Source organism: Sylvia atricapilla, chromosome 21 (assembly GCF_009819655.1).
Source record: "Sylvia atricapilla isolate bSylAtr1 chromosome 21, bSylAtr1.pri, whole genome shotgun sequence".
In the NCBI taxonomy this organism is placed as follows: Eukaryota; Metazoa; Chordata; class Aves; order Passeriformes; family Sylviidae; genus Sylvia; species Sylvia atricapilla.
This window is the reverse complement of record NC_089160.1, coordinates 39,617-60,157: the sequence shown is the minus strand read 5'-3', so window position 1 is coordinate 60,157 and position 20,541 is coordinate 39,617. Positions and strand designations below refer to the sequence as shown.

The 20,541-nt window shown below is 35.0% G+C and overlaps 1 protein-coding gene across 1 annotated transcript in view; it reads right to left on the bottom strand.

Moving 5' to 3' along the window:
• Positions 1 to 1,487: 1,487 nt before the first annotated feature.
• Positions 1,488 to 20,541, bottom strand: part of RPGRIP1L (RPGRIP1 like) — a 41,014-nt gene continuing 21,960 nt past the window's right edge. Inside the window, exons 13-23 of the mRNA XM_066333787.1 lie at positions 19,737 to 19,916; positions 18,984 to 19,101; positions 17,394 to 17,846; positions 16,187 to 16,338; positions 14,629 to 14,712; positions 10,794 to 10,953; positions 9,543 to 9,670; positions 6,654 to 6,837; positions 4,501 to 4,585; positions 2,397 to 2,530; positions 1,488 to 1,604 (exon numbers count right to left, since the gene is read on the bottom strand). Of these exons, the coding sequence (XP_066189884.1) occupies positions 1,528 to 1,604; positions 2,397 to 2,530; positions 4,501 to 4,585; positions 6,654 to 6,837; positions 9,543 to 9,670; positions 10,794 to 10,953; positions 14,629 to 14,712; positions 16,187 to 16,338; positions 17,394 to 17,846; positions 18,984 to 19,101; positions 19,737 to 19,916 (1,755 nt within the window). The 3' untranslated portion in view covers positions 1,488 to 1,527. The remainder of the gene's footprint in view (positions 1,605 to 2,396; positions 2,531 to 4,500; positions 4,586 to 6,653; positions 6,838 to 9,542; positions 9,671 to 10,793; positions 10,954 to 14,628; positions 14,713 to 16,186; positions 16,339 to 17,393; positions 17,847 to 18,983; positions 19,102 to 19,736; positions 19,917 to 20,541) is intronic.

Sequence of the window (20,541 nt, the reverse complement as noted above, 5' to 3'; positions counted from 1 at the left end):
ATGTTCTGCATTCTATTAAAACATATCTACATATATAGGAATAGTTTAAGTAAAAATACACCAATTAATGCATTTTCTACACTACACATGATGGATTGGTCCAAATCAGCCTCGACAAATCACTCAGTGAACTGTCAGCTTCAACAGGAGACTTTAAGGGACTTTAATCCTTTTTAATTAAAGAACAGCAGGATAATTGTAGTAATTATATCAGAAGATTAACACTAATTGCATTTTCCTCACTTTTATAACTGTCCTATTATCTCAGACACACTGTTAGATGATTTGACTATATTTTTCATCCATCTTCTTGCTTAGTCATTCACTTATTTGCTTCAAATTTCACATAAACTACTTTGACAAAATCAGCAATGAAAGTAACAATATGAAAAGATATGGTTGCAATCCTCAAAATAATAAAGGAAATTTGATATCTAACTTGAGAATGACTTTACCTTCTTGTGGTAGCGTCCTATGAATTTCCCTGTGTCTGGGTTTATAATTTTTCCTTAAACCAATATCCAATTCAGAGAACGTGTACAACACCTACTTAGGAATTTTGTTTATTGTGCCCTTACATTTAATTGACATCTCTGTCCAGATCTGAAGAACTTATCCTTTTACAACGACTTTATCCAAGAAAATATATAGATATATTATTTTCCATAATCTGACATATTTTAACATAAAATTAATTTAAATTATCTGAAACATCTTAGTTTTCAGAAAATATGCAAGTTTCTATGTTATGGATGTAATAAAAATCCCCAAAAAAACTGTACAGCATGTGCAGGAAAGGGGAGAAGTGCAAAAGGGAAAAAGAATAAAAGTATTTCTAGCTATTATTACCATTTTTATATCTATAATTAATATAAAGTAAAAATTAGTTTAAATGTCAGATGATTAGGGGAAGAAATGCACTCCACAATATTGAAGTAGTTGTCATTACATGGTAATGATTAGTTTACAGTAACTAGTAATAAAACCTAGTCCTCCTGGTCCTAATAATTCTCTCAGATGATGATTAGGAGTTTTAAGAGTTTTGTGAAAAGTGACTTTCAAAAATTATGTTTACACAACAAACCAATCTTATCAAAGGGGAATTTTGACAGTATAGTCCTAAATTCCTGAACAAAAATCAATCTTCCAATGAGAGATAACAAATACATTTTTGGTGGAGCTTGGAGAAAAATATTGGTGGAGAAAAGCTTAAGTTGCTCAGCCACCCCAGGAAATGCATCAAATCTGTATATTATTTTTCCAGAGTATGGAAATTTGATTCTTAAGAGTTTTCCTTATCCTGTTCCTGCAACTTGAGTATTTAGCAACAGCATGGATACAAATCACGCATGATAATGGTAATGGATTAGAAAGCCTATTTGTTTTCTCTCATTACTCAGCTCCCTATTGCAAATTAGACACAGCAGTAGAAGTAGCAAAGTTCAATTGCCTCGAAGTCTGCTGGTGCTCACTAGAACTCTTGCTGTTGCAAGCACCTTGTGAACATGGGTGCTCTGCATCCAATTATCAAACTAGTTCACTTTCTGGGAAAGGAGAGCAACTTTTAACAGAGGTGCTTTTCGGCTTCTCACTGAGCTTCACCCCTGGGGGAAAAGAGGACTGAGAGGAAAGGTAAAGAGAAAAGTGCACCATTGGTAACCATGTCCCTGCTGCAATGGGGAACAGGAAATTAAGCAAGGAGAATATTAGCTTCATAGTCAACCAAAGGACCAAAAAGCCTTCTTGAGTCTTACAGTGTTACAAAAATGCATCCTATGACTCCAGGAAATGGAAGATTCCATACTTCCTACTCACATCACCTTGCTCTAATGAGTCACAACGAGTTTGGTTACAGTCTGTTTACGAAAGGGTGCTCAGTAAAACTGATTTAACCAAACCCACCAATATTTCATATTGTCTCATACATGTTTCATGGAGGAAAGGACCCGAGGTACTCAGGGTTATAACATAATTTCAAATAAAATATATTATGTATACCAAATTGCTGATAAAAAAATTAATACAAATAATTTTTTACACAAATACATATTTATTGTGCTACCATAATGAAGTATGTTGTAGAAAAGAGAGAGATTATAGTAGCAGACAAGCGTGAAAGTTCTTTGGCTTTATAAACTAATTTCTGTGAGGTAAGAATGCTGTTTGGTTTGGGTTTTTTTAAAAACAGACTTTAAGGCTGTTTTTGCAATCAATTACAACTAATGGATAGTTTTTGCAGACTTTTGCAAACAAATGTGGAAGTTAATAGTATTACAGAGTTTCTGATTGAAACAATGTCAAACAATTACTTGGACAGTAACGCCTGCAAAGTAAAGTAGAAATTCAATGAATTTTAGGGTACAGAAGTTTACAAGAAAGTGATTTTTAAAACTTACCATCAATATCTTGCTCAATGATATCTCTTTGCTTCTGGAATATCTCTTTTAAACTGACATAAGCAAACCCAATATCCTCACATTCAAGATCCTGTTCATCTTCTGGGGGATCACTGACCACTGTAAATTTTAGACTAAACACACACGCACAAAAACAAAGGTATTCTGCTTTCAGAAAGGGTCAAAAAGTCAAATTACAAGTGATTTAAAAAGAAAACCCACACTATTTTACAAGTTTAAAATGCATAGAGGTGGAAACACTGGTGTATGGGCAGAAATCTTTCCATAAATTTAGTTTCTTGGTGGTCCTCTTGCTACGATAAAATGGGAAACTGGACTACTGATGAACTTCTGCCTTCCTGCTTATTCAATACAGAACGGAAATTTCAGCACAAGCCAAACTAGACAGTCTGGTAAGTGCAGGAAACAGCCTACTTAGTAATACAAGGGACAGTAATGACATGATGACACATGGATGCTTCTGTTCTGAGAAAATGCTCACTGCTGTTCTTTTACCTTATTTTTACCTCAGGTTTGTAAAATACTTAGTATAGTTATCTAAGCAGTTATAGGGGAAATTGCAGCACACAGACCAGCTATTGTTTCACTGTGCTGAGGAGTCCATTCGATGTAGGTGGCTCAGGAGCAGCTGCAGGTTGATCACTGGAGGAGCCCAGCACAAGGCAAGAGGCTACCATCCCTTAGCACAACAAAGGGCCCAGGGACCTGTGGCCTACTCAGCGGGGAGACACCCAGAGACACAGCTGGAGCCAATAACCCCCAGACTTTGGGTACAGCCAGGTCAGGGACACTCAGGGACATGGCAGGAGCTGATGACTCCCAGACTGTCATGTGAGCGTATGAAAGCCCAGGGGTTCCTTTGTTCAGGGTCTCTCCTCTGAGGCTCCAACATGAACTGTTTATTGTCTCATTCAATTACTGCACCAAAATTAAATTATTTTAAGGATTGGGACTCTAAGACTCAGTGATTGGGAACCTGGGCTGGAGTGATGAGGGCAACTGTCTGACTGGTACAGTATGGGGGGGTGTAGCTGTGAAGGGACCTCAGTCCCAGATCAGGTGTTGGAGTGTGACTGCCCCAAGTGGCCCTGGATGGTTGGACAGGGAAGTATCTTTTAGCAACTAAATTTCTGTCAGGGGGAAAAAAAAAGGAGTATTTTATCCACATTACTGTTACATCTTAAGTAAAACATGCTTTAATAGAATATGTTTATCAACCCCTCCTAATATAGATGGCAAAATAAGTGATACGGAATGAAGAGAGATCACTATTTTTATTGGGATGAATCAGTGATTTGAGAGTAACATTTACAGATTACTCTGACACTTCAAATGCAGTCAGCAGGTATCCTAGTCTTCTGAAAATTAAATGGATCTTTAAATTAATATTTATTCCATTTAAATGAATATTGACATTCAAGAAGAAACAGATTCAATGTATGTCATTCATTCTCTCCAAGTAATGCACATGCTATTTCAATGACAAAAATTGAATAAGAACAAATGTATTACTATGAAATTGAACAAGTCTAATTTATAATCTTTCTCATATGTATACATATAATAGATGTCTGTTATATCCATACATATACACATATTTTTCTTTTCTTTAAATTCTGGGGCCAAGGAACACTTCCTGAAGTTCTTAAGACTTCTTTTAGTATTCTGAATTTAGAAAGCAACAAATGTACTACTCTACCATTGCACAGATACATGCTTTTCAAATTCATTACTGATAGACTCCTGATGATAGAATCTAGAAACTCTCTTTTGTAAAACAAACTTGTTTTAAAAAAACTACCAACAAACCAAACAACCCCCCAAAAATTAAACTACAGAACTAAACAAACATTAGATGAGTTTACAATACTCCATTCCATATGCACCTACTTGGAGAAGAAATAAGACCAGCAGCCACATCAGAATGAAGGCATAATTCCTAGCTGAAACAATTTTTTTTTTGTTCTTGTTAATTATGCATTAAGTACTAAGGGTTACCTTGTCAGTAAAGACAAACAAAAAGGCAAACCACAAGCATTATTTACAAAGACCTATAATAGAGGTTTTCAGCATCAATCTGTACCTGTCAGCAGGTAGATCTGGCTTTAGAAGAACTGACTTAAGATACTCTCTTTGTGCATGATTATCTTCCTTATCCACATTTATCACTGCAAAGCAAATAAATTAATATAACTGGTTATCAATTGTTTTTCACCTATTAGAAGAAAGAGCAAAATAAAATAAGCACTTATTTCCTCTTCTAAGGGAAAACAACCTTAGAATCAAATGCTAGAACCATATGGTTTAATGGTGTGTCACTGGCAGGTTTATATGAACACTTTCAGAAAAGATACAAGCAGCATCTAAGCATGTCACAGAGCCACCACTTTCTATTAATGGCAATAGCAGCCATGTTTTTAAAAGCCAAGGGTCCTTACTGCTTTGTATTTGAAGTGATTTACTGTATGTTATTCCACTAAGGAAGCTAGAGATAATGAGAATATGCTAAGTGCTTATCCTTTTTGACAGCCTCAGTAATTTAATCCTCCTTTCCTGCCACAGTATCTCAATACTAGAAATCTTCAGACCAATGGACTGGAGAAAATTATCATCTATATTCCCTCTCAATGTAGGCAATGCCAGCGTAGCAGTGCGTTGATGTGACATTTCTGATTCAGTTTCATTCAAATGCATGAAGGCATTCATTTCAGTCCTTCAGCTACGCACCCAACAATCCAATAGTTTATGAGTAAGAGAAGGATCTAAATGAGTGAATTCTTTGGCAAGCTGCATTCTAAAATCATGATTGTAGATGGTAACATTTCAAAAGACCTGACTGAGACAACCATTTCTGCAAAGCCACTTTTACAGAATTATTTTTAAAATAACGCTCAATTTGAATGTCTGTGTTTATGAGTAAGGTGTAGTGATTGGCTCATAAATGAAGAGTTATTAAGTATGGTGGGGAAAAGTTCTGTTAAAGTTCACGAGTTCTTTTGACACGTACTTTTGTTGTTCCAGTATGGTTTTGAACCCTTTTCTGTTGTCTCTTCAATCCTCCCATCCCCTTTTGTGGTTACTGCCTGGCAGGTCTGGCTAACAGAGCTGTCAAAAACACGTTGCGGAGGGCGTATATTTGCCCCTTGCAGGAGGCAGCAGAGAGTCGGGGACACTTGTTGACCAAGAAGCCTTGGGAGGAGTCAAGCTTACATAAAAGAATAAGGCTACAGACCCTAGGAGGAGCCAGGTATACATATATGTGCAAAGCCACGGACTGTGGGAGGGCTGTAGGATATATAAGGACTGCTCATGAATACTAATAATACCTTAAGTGTATAAAAGGTGGAGCCGCTATTTTGTGAGCCTGAGCTTCTGACGGGCAGAAGGAGACTCACTATGCTCCCAGGGCTGTCCCCCTTTGCCTTGTAATTTTAAGGGGTTCCAATTAATTTTCACTTACCCATTCCTGCCTGGGGTTTGAGTCATTTATGAAATTTGTATTAAGGGTTTGCCACAAATAGCGAACTGATTCACCTACTCCATAATACTCTCAGCTAAAAATCCAAGACTGAGGCACTCAGGCTGAATCTTAAATGAAGTAAAATTTTACCAGGAAGACAAAGTTAATGAATAATTGAAGTATGATTAAATAGCTGCAGAAGTAATTAACAAGAGAATTATAAATCTTGACAATAGTTCTATGTACACTAGCAGTGTAAATATAAAGTATTAATTAACAATGTATTAGTATGAAATATGGATCAATCAGTTCCCCTATTAAAAAGTTGTAATTAAAGGAACACTGAGTATTTGCAAGTAGTGACGAAGTCTAATTACATATTCTCTCTTTTTAATTGTGTTTTAGATGTACAGGTTAAAATATTTTTCTTTTGCTGCAGCATCATGTACCAATGGAAAAAGGAGATTATCTATCTCTTTTAAAAATAATACAGATTTTAGTTATGTATAATCTAATTTTGAAATTTCTGCACTACCAGCAAATTCAAGTCTGTTGTGATGTTACCATTTCATATACCATTTCTTTTTGTACTTGATAATTTCATTCTTACTTCATTTCTTAAAAATCATTTCTAGTATTTCCCAAAATATCTGGAAAACGGGCAGCACATAGAGAAATGCAACTATAATATATAGAAAGTAGGCTTTATTGAAGGTATTTCATAGGACAGAATTTAAGAGAACAACCAAGCCTGCTCAGGAATACCTCAGACTTACCAGTGCTATAATTATAGTGAATCCTCTGACCACCTGTTGGTTTTGGAAGTGACAGTGGGGTCTCTTCTGCAATGAAACTGTTTAATTTGCATTCTACAAACAGTTGCTGTATTGTTTCATCTGCTGTAATTCGAGACTCAGTAAGACCGAGTGATGTAATTTTAATCCGGATTTTTTCAACTTCCTATTCAAAAACAAAATATAATACAAATTATTTTTTCTTTCTTTATGTGTTAACACAAAACAAACATATATATATATGTAAATCATCAGCTTTTTAATATGATTAATACTGATTGACATATACAAAATGAGAATCTAAAGCTCCAGAGTTTGTAGCTAAGAGATACTGATGATTCAATGTTTAAAATATTTTTGCAGTAGTCATTGTTATAATCTGCTGGTTATCTTCATGTAAAAATGCCCTCTGAACCACAAATTTCAGCTGTCATCATTTTTACCTACACAGCAAAGTTATCCTGCAACTACTGAAAATACTGCCAGAAACACAAGGTACCAAAGTTTTCCAAATAAAAGAGAATTGTTCGTACCTACTGCAGATTATACTACAAACAGTTCAATAACATCAATCCAGTTCAATAATCCATCAAATCACAAAATTCTTAGGCACGTAAAGTGATTTATTTGTAAAGAATTCGAATTGTGAACTTTCCTAGTTAGATCAAATACACCTTAAAAAGTTAAAATTAACATGTGACAATAAAAGTAATCTCCCAATTTTTTCTTCACCAGACCCTTTTCTTATTATGTTTAACAAAAATGACATTATTCTGTTCCTTATATGAAATTGCTTCATGCTGTTCTGCAAAGTCTGGAATATTTATGTACAAATAAATTTTAGTAAGTCTTATTTAAGTGGGCATGTCAGACTCAAGAGAAAGAGTCACAAATATTTCCCAAAGTTACTCTGATAAGAAAGAAGAAAGAAAACTCACTATGGTTTCAAAACCAGAATATGTACCTTCAATGATGATATTCTTCAAAGAGCAAACAGAACACAATGGAAACAGAAATGTTGATTTTTTTCCCCTTATTTCTTTACAATATATTACTTTCTTTTCATACTTTATAAAATATTTCTTCTAATGGAAATATTTGACAATTTTTATTTCTAACTTAAATTGCTTGAAGTATTAAATCACATTAAAAGTATTAGCTTTCTATATTCAGTCAGGACTCCAAATTAATGTTCTTATTAAATATGGTGGATAGCTTACATTTTGATGAGCAAATTATAGAATTAATCAAAATTAAAGGCCAAAGTATCCTACTGTAAAAAATATCCACCACAACGGAACAATTTCCACTGCTGTAAAGTCCTTTCAGTATTTGATGATATAATTCTACCGCCTCCTTTCGAAAGACTTTTATTATGTATCCTATGACATTTTAACTAAAAATCCAAATCTGGATCAATATTTCAATAACTTTCTTTCACTATTCAGCAGGTTCATGGAAATTTTACTGAGATGAAAGAAAAACTTCCACACCATTCTGTCTCTACTAATACAGGTAAATAGCTTTAGCAAATTTCTTTTTCCTAAGATCTAGTAAGTTAAATTGCTACCAAATATCATTAAAGTGATGGTCTTTGACTTGAATATGCTTTTCATATTAAAATTTATAAATTAAATGAAACAAAATTAAGTAATTTATGATCAATCATACATCACATACAAGAAGAAAAAAATAAAGAAGCAAGTGACATAGCTTGATACAGGAAAATTTGTTAGATATGCCTTATGATCAATACATGTAAGAAATAATAATAAACTGTCTAATCTGCAACACACATTAAAACCCGGTTATGACCTTAAATTACTTACCCAGCCTGGCATACAATTCAGATTTATAGGATAATTAACACAATGATCTCCAAAAATCACAAAACTTATTTACACTATTTGAGTACCAGCAGGATAATTATCTCAAAAGATAAAAGGCAGTGCTTTTCAAGTAATGTGTATTTATAAAATCCAGCTTTTATCACATATGTTGCCTTACTATTGTATATAGCTTTTACTGTTGTTATCCACCATTCACAAACATGCATATTGTTACTGAAGAACAGATCAATGGAGGGATGTAGAAACTGATGAACATTAAATGAATCTGCATACAAAATCCTCTCAGAATTGTTCTCAAATAGTTTTGACAAAATATAATATAGGATGACTAGAAAAGTATAGAGCAACTGTATTATAGCTGGACTTAATAGTGATTAGCAGTATTCATTTTAGTTCTCAAAATTACAGGTGGATTTTTTTAACATTTTACATATAAATAATGCAATCCTCAAAATTACCTTCTGTACTTTTCTGAAGATCATATAAGTGACAGCATTTCTACTGTAAATCACATAAGTGAAGATCGTATAAGTGACAGCAAATCTACTGTACCTGAAGACATGTAGCTTCTTCCAGCTGTACCTTCTAAAGCTTAAAAAAAAGGAGTCGTATTTCTTATATATATTTCTTGTTGCTAGTTTCTTTGTAAGATACCACATAGCCTTGAAAAGAGCACTTCAAAAAATAAAACTACCGCTAGGATATCACATTGCAGAACATGAAAGCCTGTTAAGTTTAAGTACTACTTTTATGGTTAAGATTGTTCAGTTGATGTTAGATCTAAAAGTGTGATTTTTTTTTTTTTTTTTAGAACTATCCTATTGAAATACTGTTCAAAGTAAATTTTCCAAACTTACATTATGCTGTGGTATTTTGTATGTATGACTTCAAGTCCTGAATTGCTGGTTTTAAGAACAGGTCAAGAGATTTGATACTGTACATGTACAGCTTCATGGAAAACTAATGTTAGATATAGCAAAGCTACTCTTAGAGGACATTAGGCTTAAAATATTTTTCTTACCAAATAATCGCCATGTATACTCTGACTCAGCTGTTTAATATTTGTGGATATTGGACTTGAAATAATACAGTCATCACTGTCCGTCTTTACTGATTCAACAGCATCATCCTCTTGATGATCTTCTTGATCTTAAAAAAAAAAAATCAATGCAGGTAACACCCACTATAATTTAGACCACCTAAGACGTAGTTAGAAATCTGATAGCAATAAATTTCCTTTTCTATTATGAAAAGAGTAAGTGCCAGGTAATCGTCTCTTCCTTGAAGGAGATTAACACTGTGAAACCATGACCTTTAGTCATCTAATCTGTATTTTTTCGCTTGTTTTTTTTTTTTTTAAGTAAAATTTTCCAGATGCAAGGTGGAGAATAGAGTCAGTTCTGTAGTGAACTAAGTTTGCACAACTTTATTTAACTTTAGGAGTATGAATATGCTAGCTTTATTTAGGAATATGGCCTGAATTTGTTGATCTCCTCTGACTTCATTTAATACCATGCATACGTAAAAGAAGAATGTACCCTTTTTCTTTAGTAAAAAGTAGTTCTGTATGCAGGTGCATTATTTTCTGAAATATTTTAGAGCATTTTTTTCCATGAAGCAAATTATAAAGACAACTGGTATTCAAAATCAACATTCAGTAAGTTTTTCCAATCTTTTTAATCAATTCTTATGCAAAAGCTGCAAACAACTAAACATACAATTTTAGCATTCTCCTTCTGCCTTTATTTTAAATTTGGTACCATGGACATGGTTATTTCCATAATAAACAGTTAAAGCTCGGAGGAAGAATAGGATGACCTGGCTTTTACAATCTTTAAATAAATCTAACAGCTTAGTGTCACATATGTGATATGGCATACTAGAGCCCTCTCACTGTCTGAAAGGATTCCAATATCAGCACTGGCTGTTATCTGCAGACAAAAGGAGCATATTCATTAAAACAGTCTTTGGAACAGCATAGTTCTAAGGGAGAATACGAAGACATTTAAAATAGAAGCCAGGTTTTCTTTAATATTTTAGGAATCTAAGTCATATATCAGATTTTTGCAATCAATTACAATATAGTTTACATTTGGGAAGTAAACACAGCCACCACTCAGCTTCAGCTGTAAAGTACACCAGAATATAATTTATGTAATTAAGTTTCTCATAATGAAAGAGCTTCCACTACTAGGAAGAAATGCTTAGGAAAATGGAAAGAGACAGATTTTTTCAGAAAATACAGCTACTTATTAATAACAATGAACTCTACCTTCTGGTTCCAATTCTTCAATTAATTCTGTCTCATCTCTAGAAGCAATCAATGTTTGGTCAGCCAACTGCTTCTCAGACAGGTGAGAGAGCTCTTCTTTTTCCTGCTGAATTTCTTCAGCCATCTCCTTCACTTTGTCACCTGCCAGCTGTTTAGCCTCCTGTACCCACATGATACAGAAAAAGATAAGCTTACAGTCTTTATAAAAACTCCTTAAATAGCGGAAGTTACTGAAGTTCCAATCTTGAAGAGTTATGACCCATGTTCATTATCCAGAGCCTTTTAACAATTGTGTTGCTTATGCAGTGCAGGAAACAATGAGAAGGTGTCAACTGCTGCAACATATAATTCATATACAGCAGAAAGGCATTTATCTAAGCGTATTTGTGAAATGATAATAATTATAATAATTTTACACTTTCCAGATTCATTTATATTTAATCTTTTTTTACAAATTCTGCAAGACTCAGTCTTGAAAAAAACCCAAAACACATAGAAAACACCACCACCATCTTATTCAGTTAACGATTTTCTAACTTAAATTATACAGTATTTTCTGTCTCAAAAGCAAATCAATATAATATAAAAACAGAATCAGTTTTTACTACACAGTATAAACATGTCATCTAAGGTAAAATGGTGCACAATGCATTCTGAAATAATCTTATTTTTTTCCTTCTCTTTGAGTTCAATTACACAGAATAATACCTCACCAGTAGATACTGCATTACAGACAAGGCACCTTCCATGAATATTGGCAGTGCTTCATTACCTGTGCATTATCTATTATCCAACAATTCCCCTGTAGGACTGAATTTTTCAGAGAGGCACTGATGCCTCACCTCCCACCCTCAGAATCCATGAAAAAACTTTCAGCTGTCCACAGACCTTTTCAGAACTGGACCTGAAGAATTATTTCTGATCTAACACATTTGGAGCCACACAAAGAAAAGCAATGTTAACAAACAAAATAGAGCCTTGTTCTACAAATCAAGGTTATCCTAGAAGTTTTCAAGACATAGAAAACTGACTTTATGTGCCTTATGTTGCTTTTTGTTATAGATGTGTCGTAACTACTGTGTTTTATACAATATTTGGCCATTCTTCTTAATTCCTTCAGTGACAGAGTTGCACTTTGTGGATCAAAGTTTCAGAGAGAACATTTTTTGATTAGTCCAACCAACCAATACCACCTGATATGGTCAAAAAGAGGCTTTTCTCAATCAAAGCCCCAGATGAGCCTTAAAGTAGGAAAGAAAAAGGAAGGTAAGAGTCAGTGATTAAATACTGTGTTATATCACTAGAAACAACAGTATACGACTAACAGAAACTACAGTTTGTCAATCTGCCACAACTTACTTCTACAATCAATTGGGCCAATACAAAGTACAATATTTAATTCTTTTCTTCTCCTCGAAATGCTACATATTGTGGTAGTGCATCCCTCCTACATCATCTGCAAGTGTATCATCCTCAGTCCTGCTCTGTGATCTCAGTCACTTCTTAAAAGCCTTAACAGAACCAGCTGAGTAATGAAGTGTCTCAACCCTTTCAGGTAAATCATGAGGCACTGCTGGATTATACCAGGAGCTCTGGCATGGTATAAGTGAGCACAATCAGAAACAACAGCTGCCTAACCAAGATGGGAAACAAAGGATAAACAATTGTCTTTTTCAGCCTCAGTAAACCGTTTACCTGCATTGTAGCCCAAGTGTAACGGTATCATTGCTGCTGCACTTTGGGAAAAAAGACCAGGAGCAATTGATTCGTGTTTTGGCCAGGAGGGAAACTGATGACCAACACAAATCATCTTGCAACCCTATAAACAGCAGTCCTGAGTGAGACGCTTTGAGCTCTTCCAGACAGCAGTGGCTCCACTACACTGCCCACTCTGCCTGGGGCCTCTCAGAGCTTGCAAACCCTCAAGTTTGTGATATCTGAAAGACTGTCACTGACAACGAGGCCTGGGCTGATACCACACATTTCCACATTCTTAGAGGTGCAAGCCTTGCCAGCTGGGAAATGCAAAGGAATTAGATGCAAGTATGTCACTGAACCCAAGACAGACTTTTGAGAGCTAAATTTACACACATAGGCCTGCATGTAATTTTATCTGTGTGCATGTGAGTTGATTTTGGTATGAATGTTACTATCTCTAATCTGTAGTTAAGTCATTATTATAATTGTAGTGAACCCTGTGGAACTGCATTTTAAGTGGTAAAGTAATTCCATATTATTTTCAAATACAGTGCCTTAAGTAAGAAATAAAACAAGGGGAAGCCTTTAACATATAGTAGACAATTAATACACGAAAGTAGGTATAGATTTACAGGTGAAGAAGCATTTGGACAGGAAATAATGTCCTCCTTTGCTTCCCTGTGTTAGCATCACTGGTACCACCCTGTGCTATAGCTTCTACATATGAGGCGGGACAATTCTTATAAGCAGTTTGGGTTAGTTGAAACATTCATCTCACTTTTTAGTGAGTCTCCTTTTCTATTTGCTTCAGTATGTATCACATTGACAAGAACTTTTAATAAGAATTAGATTTTCTGCTATTCAGAAAATTATCTGGAAAATTAAACAGATTTCCCGTTTCAATCTGTCCAACTTGCATGTTTTCCTTGCATGGACACTTTCTTGCCATTTCATCACAAGACTTAGATATCAGAGAAGGCCCAGCTGTTTCATTATTTAGGCCTAATAGTACTTTGCCTTTAACCACACAATGAGGTTTAGATTTTTAAAACAGCCAGAGGAGCTGCCAGCCCAGCAATGAAGACTTCTGATGGAGACCAAGTAGCTGTCTCACTTAGAAAATCCTAGTTTGTGAAAAATCGTCAAAGTTTGAAATGTTACTGTTTGGACAGCTGAAGATATTTTGTGTGTGTAACTATCCGGCTAACATTTCAGCTTTTCCTATCTAAGCTCTCAAAAGATTATATTATATTTTTGGTTTTTTATGTTAATAAATGCAACAGATTCATTTCTTATTTCCAGTCTATACTGTATAGCTCTCAATGATGTTCTAGTTAAACTAAACAGTAACAGAACCTGTTAATCGAAAATTGATGTTAACCTTTCAAAGAATAAAATTTATGAAAGGAAAAACCCCCACAACTAGTTTTTAATTAATGCAATATTATTAGTATTATATGTAATATATAAACATAACCTTTTATAATTCCCTGTTGAAGAACCTACTTACTGGTTTTACTTAAAAGACTAAAAGCAACCTGTTCTTAGTTCTCTGGATGCAAATTATTTCATATGAAAATTTACACAATGCAGAAATACATTTGTGTTAGTTCCATGCAGACTCTTAGGCTCTGGGAGGATGTACATATGACAGTGCATCCCAATTTAAGAAGTATAATTATTTTCAGAATGTGTGCAATCTCAGCTGAAACCTCATTTTAGAGGTGACTACTTAGTCCAACACTCAGGATCTGTCTGGATCTGGTTTCTATAGAGCCATTTATATGCAGTGCAAGTGGCACACTGTAGAAAGACATTTGAAGGACACAGAGAGCTGAGAAACACAGTGCAGAGCAAGCTGATTGGTTCTGTTAGAATCTGCCCTAAGCCAGCGTAAACTGAAGCTTGTAAACTATGGAGGATATCAAGCAGTTCTGAGGGAGTCACACAAATATCACTGTATTGCATCTCCCACCTATATGCAGTACCATGCTATCATTCGTTGCCTGGGACAACCCAGTATTGTGCTGCTAAAATAATACAGTGTTCTTGATTATTAGTCCTCCAAATTGTCCCTACGGAGCCATAAATAACCTTTCATGCTTCACTGTGCATGACAGAAATACTTAGAACTTACTGCCATCTGTATTGTACTGAGATCCAGAAAAGAGACTCTCTTGTGTGCTTGAGTTGCATGCTGCTTCATTTTGAGTGTTGGTGTCTGCAATAAACAAATACATTGAAGATAATTTATTGCCATCTTATTTTACAGTAAATTATGAGGAACCCTGATTTTTTTCAAAGCCAAATCTAACAGCACGAAACTCAATTCTAATCAGACATAGTTTAATAGAACTCATACGCAACATGCTTCTCAGATTACATCATGGAACCTATGGAGATTCTATATATAACATAAATTTCCATGATGGAATAATATAAAACATGAGAGTTAATCCAGACATAGGGTATTTTAAACAGCTGAGGTTTAAAAAAAGCCCGCTAAAAATGCTAGTATTTTAATTTATACATTTCAACCTGTTTGCTTTTATCTTTTTAACAACTGTTAAAGATGTTGAAAGTCCCTTCTTTTTCTGTGGCCCTTATTTAAATGTGATTGTACAATGAATTATATTGTCAAAATTCTATTCAATATCCAGCTAAAAAACCCAGTAAAAAAATCCAATGTGAAGGAATCTCAATCTCGTAATACTCCAGTGCTAAGGACTTCAAGACCTTTTTGAACAACTGCTTCACCCATTCTGTGGATCCGACACTTAGCTGGTTTAAAATTTATGAGTATGATGCTAAAACATCTGTCACTTACAGCTCAAGAAAATGAAATATAATGCCAAATGTTCTAGTCAGAATTTCAGTAAAAATAAATAACTAAGTTTAAGACTTTGCCTCTTCAGGAAAGGTATAATGCAACTGGTTCTTGATCTCTTTATATGAAAAACTGTTGACGTATTTCCCAGTTCAAGAATCTTTAACTTTACTGCACTTTGAACATATCAAGACTTGACCTAAGCTATTTGAACTTAAAAAGAAAGAACTGAGCAGTTTATCAAAACTATCACAGAAGGACAGAAAGACTTAGATTGGAAGGGAACTTAAAATTTAGTCCCAAACTCTCTGCCTGGGCAGGGACATCCTCCACCAGACCAGGTGCTCCATTCCCTGTCCAACCTGGCCTTGGATACTTCCAGGGATGGTGCAGCCCCAGGTTTTGTGGGCAAGCTGTGCCAGTTGAAGGAATGGCTGGAGCAGTGTCAGGAGAGGGACAGGCTGGACATCAGGAACAGGTTCTCTCCACAGAGGGTGGTCAGGCACTGAACAAGCTCTCCAAGTCATGGCCCCAAGGCTACCAGAGCTACACGAGCATTTGGACAACAGTCTCAGGCACAGGGTGGGATTGTGGGGGTGTCTTTGCAGGGCCAGGAGTTCAACTCAATGATTCTGATGGGTGTCTTCTAACTCAGCCTATTCTATGATTCTATTAAGAATTTCTGCCTTCTAATCTAAACCAACTTTCTTTGAGTTTGAAGTCATTCCCCCTTCTCCAATGCCCTTGTAAAAAAGCCTCTATTCATCTTGTAGGTCTCCTCAGGTACCGGAAGGTTGCAGTTAGGTCACCCTGAAGCTTCTTTTCTCCATGAAGTAATTCTCTCTATGAAGTACAGACGCAAACATACCTTGGATGGTTGTTCATGTTCCCTAAAACTGGGTGTTACATATCCCGGAGCCTTTGATCTCTGTTTGTAGGGAATAATAGGTTGGTCCAAAGGAACTTGTAACCTGATCCAGTATTCTACGGTACCATAATTTTGAATATGTCCTGGTTTTCCTAAGGAATAAACAGGGGATTGCATTAATTTTCTTTTCAGCATAAAGGTATGTTACTCAAAAGCTAGGAAAAAAACCAAAGCTTTATAAAACAGCCAGAAATTAAAGACCGTGCCTATGCAATGCACCAGTGCTTGTGATGGGAGATCTGTAGTTCATGTTAGAAACGGAAACAACAACTCAGGCTCCCCTTGTACAATCCAAAATCAAAACATGACCTTTTTTCCCTACTTACATATTTACTACAAGGTCAAATCAAAGTTTAGTATTTTTATCTCCTTAAAGCCAATAATGGTTAGGACAGTTTTGTATGTCAACAGTTAGAAGAATCCCAAAAAGTGGTATGCAATTTTAATTACTCGTGAAAATACCACTTTTCAATGCCTTATTAAACGAGATTCCCTACAACAGTGGGCAGCTAAGAAGTCAGTGAACATGCTGATCTGACAAAATGTTTCTAGAAGAAAAAGCAGCACAGAACATTCGATACTTCTTAGAAGTGTCTTGTCCAGGATACCTTAAAATTATTTTAACATAAAGAATATGAATGTGCCTAAAATAATGCACAAAATGTACATAAACACTCTCCTAGATTATGCTACCATATGAAATATTATTAATCATAATCGCCATAATTTGTACCTTTTCCACTATTATATGGTGACCTTTATTTTATCAGTTCAGATTACACCATTTCTTCCTATGTTCATTGATAAGAAACAAGCATGAGGATATACTTCTGACATTCTGGCCAGACATAAAGCACTGATGTTCTGTGGGCAAAGTGGGGGTGCCTCTTGTTTTGGGTTTTTTCCCTCTTACCCTGCGGCTCTAAGTCATTATGGACAAAATTGCACCCATCCCAGCTTTCCACAAGTGTTGGCAGAATCACAAGAACACACTGCACATCCAACAGAAAATAGCATTCTTCTAAACACTTTTTTTTCCTTTTGAAATAGTAATGCACAAATTCATTTTTGGTCAAATATGCATTATTTATCACTTGCAATACAGTGATACATAATGAAACAGAATACTTTGTAATATATTAACTACCAACTAAATTTGCTGTGTTGTAGATCTTGCCATCGCTTTCCAAGATTTCATGGAACTTAAGCTGACAAGAAGCAATTGTTTCATAATCTATGCCATACGCACGATGAACCTCAAGTGTGATGCTGTTTTCCTGTATATAGTGAAAGAAGATGTCATCAGACTGCACAAGAAACTGAGAAGTGAAGTCATATGATGGGGTGTTCCCATGAACTACTGGAGTTATCTGAAGTTCAAAGTCATAAAATGCGTAAGTACAAAAGGTTGCAGGTTCCCAGTCACCAAAAGTGTGCACAGCTTCAGAAGAGAAGATGACTTTGCTGATATGAATTTCAAACAGGTTCTCTCCTCTTTCTAAATGAACAGTTTCAACAAATCCACCCACTGGATCACTTGGCAATACTTCTGGTCTGGACTTAAGTGGTTTTGTATCATAGAAAATGTCTCTTAGTTGGGCTGCAACAGATAAAATAGAGCTATAATACGACTGTCCTTTAAAAAAATCAAATACAATAATGACTGAGAACAAAGGATAAAAGCATAATTTAATTACATTAATAATGTTACTTTCATAATGGCATTACCAAAAAGCATTCATACACTGAATGCCCGCTGAGCATACTGACAACAGTCAAGAGTGTTTCCTCAACGAGCTTCCTCAGTATACAGAGATACAGGCTCCTAACAGTTATTATCAAGTTATAAGGGAGAAAAAGCAAAAATTCAGAAGTCTTATGCAATATCCAAAGAAAGTATCGCTGTGCAAACGTAACAGAGATTTAAGATGCATATTTTTGTACAGTTAATCTAAATTTGCCAGAGAAAGAAACAATACACTTGACTTTTAACGTCTGTTATATCTTGAGTGGATAGAACTATCAGCAAAGACCTTCATATGTTTCCCAGCCCCAGGTGGTAAGTGGTTAGTAAGTGATTAACACAGGTTGGATAGGGCTCTGAATACCCTTCTAGTGGGAAAGTGTCTGGCCCCTAGCAGGGATTTGGAACAAGATGGGTTCCAACCCAAGCCATTCCGGGATTGTATGATTCTAAGAAATCAAAATACATGCTTACAGAATTAGGACATAAACCATGATGCAGTAGATGCAATTTGGAGACAAAATGTGAAAATTGTTTCAACATCGGTGTTTGCAAAATATCCTATTTGAGGCTGCCTATGCACCTTTAGTGAAGCCACTAAAAATATTTCAAATTCATTCTGTTTAAATACTAGGTTAGTATATTATAACAAAACTTGAGGGATTTTAGTAACACAAAGTGATTCTGTAATGATAGTACTGCAAAGTAAAAAGCTGATCATAAATGTATGATTTCTAGAAAATCCCCAAGTTTGGTAATTTTATTCAGCAACAAACATTTTATTTTATCTTATTCAGCAATAGCTGAAGTATAAAAACACTTTGTTGGATTTAAGTCAATGAAAATTAACTGGAATAGATACCCTTCAGTGAAAGAACTGACCTTTACCAGTTTTAGGAATGGAAAAGAGTTTCAACTGGAGAACAAATTCACAACTGTAATTCAAAAGAGATAAAATATATATTAAAAAAATATAATATAATTTAAAGATACCTTCTAGTTTTCTGATACGTGCAGCTCTAATATCGAGAAGATGGGTATATTGTTCCAGTTTTAACTCATAGTCTTTCTGAAGACTTTCCATCTTTCTTGTTATTGTTTCTACTTCAGTCTGAAAGAAATTGTATGTAAAAAGAACTTCTGAGGGGATGGTCTGTACTGATGTTGCACATGTTTTTGGCTACAAGTTAAAATACAGTTAGATCTGAGAAAATAAAATAGCAGCAGTTTTTCATTTATCATACAACAAATCAGTTCTAATTTCAGCAAAATCCAAAAACATCATGAGGAAAAACACAGTAGCTTTGGTTTCAGGACAATATGCCTAACCCTTTCTTTATTGATTTTGGTATTTTAAATGCTAATTAAATTAATGAAAAGTCAAAATATGATCTGCAGTACTCCAACAGTGGAAGTAGAAAGGAGACAGTGAAAGCAGAGCGGTATGGAAAAGGAAGCTTATTTGGTAAGCACATTTACTATCATACCGGTGAAGACCTGGTAGGAGCTCAGAGATAATCCCAAGTTAAGGGCAGGATGAGCTAGAAGACTACAGTTTACAGTCACTTGGATCACACGTTTTAAAACAATAAATACTTTCAGCAACAGCAGATTTTAAGGTTGGTTCCCTATGCACAGACTGGCTTTGTTGTTGAATTTGCAAGTCTTAATTATTACAAGTGTCAGAGCTACAAAGGTTAAAATGCTATTATCATGCTATTTTCTACTGTGAGTAGAGTTTAGTACCTGGTAATCTTTGCTAATTTTGTGCTGCACAAGTAACAAATTCCTTGTCTTTTCAAGCTCTTGCACTGTTTCCACATGTGTTAACTGCAGCTCCTGCATGGAGTATTGTAAATCTTTATGGATATCATCTTCCCCATTTTCCAAGAACAGAAGGTCCACATTCTTTTGCTGCTTTTGATCCTGGAGCACATTGGAAAAATTACTAGAAAAGACTTTTGCCAAATATTTACATGTATTTGTGCTGGATAAATGCAACACGGGCATATCTTTTTGGTACAACAGTAAGATAGTAAGCAGAACTTTATAAACTTTAAACACATGGTAACACAAAAATAGGCATGAGATAGACTAGTATGTGTCAGGATTGTTTCCAGCAATGTAATCTCAGGTTTATCAGGAACTAATTAAAATGTATCAGATATTCAGAAGCAATCACGCCTGTCTATCCTGTCTATACATAAACAGATATATTTGCCTTTCTCACAATTAATAATCCTGCCTCCATAAATGTACAAACCCTGAATTATTATTCTCAAGTCGACATTCCTTCTGTTATTAATAATGGGGAGTTAATCTTCATTGAGGTTTTCTGTATTTTATCCATTTTTTTTTCATTATATAATTATTGTTACAGTAAACTCCTCCTCAAGAAAATAAAACGTAAGTTATCCAAACAGTGGAAACACTGCAAAATTATTTATTCACTGATTTCTTCCTCTCACTCCATTTTTAATTTGTGCAAGAGAAAAAAAGAACAGAATATTTTCTGAGTATTTTTGTTTTTGTTTTAATAAACAAAAAGAAG